Source organism: Trypanosoma equiperdum, assembly GCF_001457755.1.
Source record: "Trypanosoma equiperdum strain OVI genome assembly, contig: ctg_1514, whole genome shotgun sequence".
NCBI classification, from domain to species: domain Eukaryota; phylum Euglenozoa; class Kinetoplastea; order Trypanosomatida; family Trypanosomatidae; genus Trypanosoma; species Trypanosoma equiperdum.
This window is the reverse complement of record NW_027123521.1, coordinates 26,171-29,033: the sequence shown is the minus strand read 5'-3', so window position 1 is coordinate 29,033 and position 2,863 is coordinate 26,171. Positions and strand designations below refer to the sequence as shown.

Here is a 2,863-nt window from a genome sequence, read left to right as displayed (position 1 = left end):
AAAAAAAAAAGACAATGTGGGTGTTGAATAGGATATGACAGTACTAAAGTCGCAGTAGACAGCGGTGAATCCGACTGCTTCTCGATTTTATCCGCCTCCTTCTCCCTTTATGCTTTGGGTGAATCGACTCTTCAGTCTTCACACTCGGACTCAATCTTTTATTTCCTTCCTTCCCTCTCAACTCACCCCGCAGATGTGATGCAGCTTGAGTCTGCCTGTGTATTTGCATATCTCGCGAACTGTTTGTTTTTCTTTAAATTCACTAGGTGCCCTCTCACAGTTCTATCTATAACTGTCACTTCAATTTTACGACTTGATCATGCAGAGTCGTTATTATTATTGTTATTATTATTGTATTTTCATTGCGTGGAGGCCACACCGAAACGTTCGTTGGAGCATGAAGTAACCGCAAAATGAGAAAGAAACCGAGAAAGAAAGCGGAAAGAATGAGAGACCCGGCATTTGAAGGACTTGAACCTTCAAAATATCCTACAGGAAGAGAAAGAATTGAGATGTATATAACTTTGTTTGCCTGTGTGAATGACATCCCTTGTACATCTATATAAAAGTCTACAACTATTTTCTGAGAGCTCCTTTCATTCCTTTTCTCTCGGTTCGGCCCCATTCCATTTTTCTGCCTGTGCAACTGTCCTGTTTTTTTTTTTTTACGTGTGGACGGAAAGAAGGAATGTAATATGAAAGAGAGAGAGAGAGGAATGATAAGAGGGGTGTCACCGTCAACAACACAGTTTATCCCTTTGTGATGTGCTGCCAAGGACACGCTTGTCGTACACTTCAATGATGTGTAGTAATATGAAGGTGGCGGACGAAGCAGAAGAGAAAGAAGTGAAAAGAAAGGAGTGGATTGTGTTTTGTGTTTGTATGTATGTGCCCTTCATTGCAGGCTTTTTTTCTTCTACGCTCATTAACTGGATGACTGGTTTGTTTGAGAAGGTCTTTCAGCAGCTGTCCCTCTTATATATATATATATGTATATGCAAATATTTATTTATCTATATGACTTACTTGCCCCCCCCTTTTTTTTAAATATTCGCTGGTGGTGTTAGGGGGAATTCACTAAGAAAGGATCGCTGTCTGGTATTGGCTGCACGGGGGGCCAATAACAGGCTTGTGGCCATTAGCAAAATAACTCACCATCACGCCCTTTTGTTGTATATCTTCGGAGGACGATAGCGGGCAATCAGCCCAAGCAGAAACGTCCAACTGATTTGAAGGTGCTGTGTGAGGGGAGTTGGAAGTGGACGAATAGCAAGAACAAGTGGGTTCTTCGCCCCAGGGAGGCCGCGGTGATATTGCCAGTAACGGATTGGTGTGCGTGTGTGTGAGAGATAGAGCATTCTCCCCTTCCCCCCCCCTTGCACATTTTGCTACACCGTTTTTGTGTCCTCACCATCACCATAAGTACAGGGGGCTGAGTAACGACGCCGCGTAACTAGCCTGACACATCTGACTGGTCACCTATATATTTTTTAAACAAGGTGGGAGAGATAGACTCTCTCGGAAAATGAAGAAATCCACAGTACTTGATGCGCGGCCAACAGGTCCATTACCGAGAAGGCCGCAGCAGCCGTCGCCTGTGGAAGTAAGAAACAGTTCCCAAGTAGAAAAAAACAATGCGCGGGGGAGTTGGCGGAAGCTTTCTCCCTTAGGGAGGCAACAAGAAGAGCAAGGAGGACTTATTCATAGTCAGTCGCAGTCATTAGATACGTCATTCGCTCCAAATACTAATACTACTTTAGGTTCAACAGATGTGAATCTCAATTCCGGTGTTAGGGACCGTCCCTCGCCACGGCATGGCATAATGCACCGCCGTGAAACTCGTCCCCTTCTGCCATCCAACCCCACTGATAGCGGTGTGTATGCTTCGGAGGATTGCGGTTCCTCCTCTGCAGGCTTTCCGCGTTTCTCTTCAATGGGTAATATAGACAAATCACGCGATAACGGACAGCTTCCTGACGGACTATGTACGGGAGGTAGTGAAGTGACGCATAGTAGCGCTGTGCACGGTGAGGCAATTACAGATGAGCTTCTGCGTAGGTTAACTCGTTGCAGTGATCTTAAAGCAGTCTCATCCGCTCAGTTCCAGTTGGATTTCGGGACCCTGCGCTGTGTAGAAAGCATCAGTGCAAGGATGCCTCAGCTGAATTCGCTCAAGCTGAATAACTCAAGAATTACTGAGCTGCGCGTTTTGGGAACGAATTACGCAAACTTGAGGCGACTCTGGATTAGCAATTGCCTTGTAAGCAGTGTGTCCGGAGTCGGTGCATGCGCCCCCGTTCTTGAAGAATTGTACGCATCGTTCAACAGCATCTCAGACATTGACGCCCTTACTGAAGTTAGCTCAACTCTTCAGGTTGTAGATCTGGAAGGAAATGATATACGCGACACCGATATGCTAAAAAGAACTCTGCCCCAGCTGAAGAAGATGAAACACCTGGTTTTGAAGGGAAATCCCGTAGCATCATCCGAGACCATAGTTGAACTGTCACATAGCTCGGAAGAAAAGGGCACACGACAACGCAAGGTTTCCTATTCTAAACTTATTGGGCATTTGATGCCCGATCTACAATACTTGGACGATGCAGAAATAAGCAACACTTCTTTACAGAAGTCAGCTCGCGTGCAAAAAAAACATCATTCTGCTCACGTTGATCCTCTTGAAATTTGCATTCGCGATGAGTATTTGTTTGTGCAGGAGTGCATTCGCGAGTGTGGGTTCGACGCTTTGGGTGCTTCCGGTGCCGATGAAATGCACGGTTCGTGCTCCAGGTCGAATGTTTCACTTATCAGCTCCCGTTCACACCAACTTAAGCAGAATAGGCCTTCCTACGACAGAAATAGG

The 2,863-nt window shown here is 45.7% G+C and overlaps 1 protein-coding gene across 1 annotated transcript in view; it reads left to right on the top strand.

Annotated features, from left to right (window-relative positions):
• Positions 1-1,525: 1,525 nt before the first annotated feature.
• The window catches only part of TEOVI_000575300 (leucine-rich repeat protein (LRRP), putative), a gene marked incomplete at both ends in the record, with an annotated part of 1,383 nt that continues 45 nt past the window's right edge, over positions 1,526-2,863 (top strand). Inside the window, one exon of the mRNA XM_067221893.1 lies at positions 1,526-2,863. Coding sequence (XP_067077994.1) covers positions 1,526-2,863 — 1,338 coding nt within the window.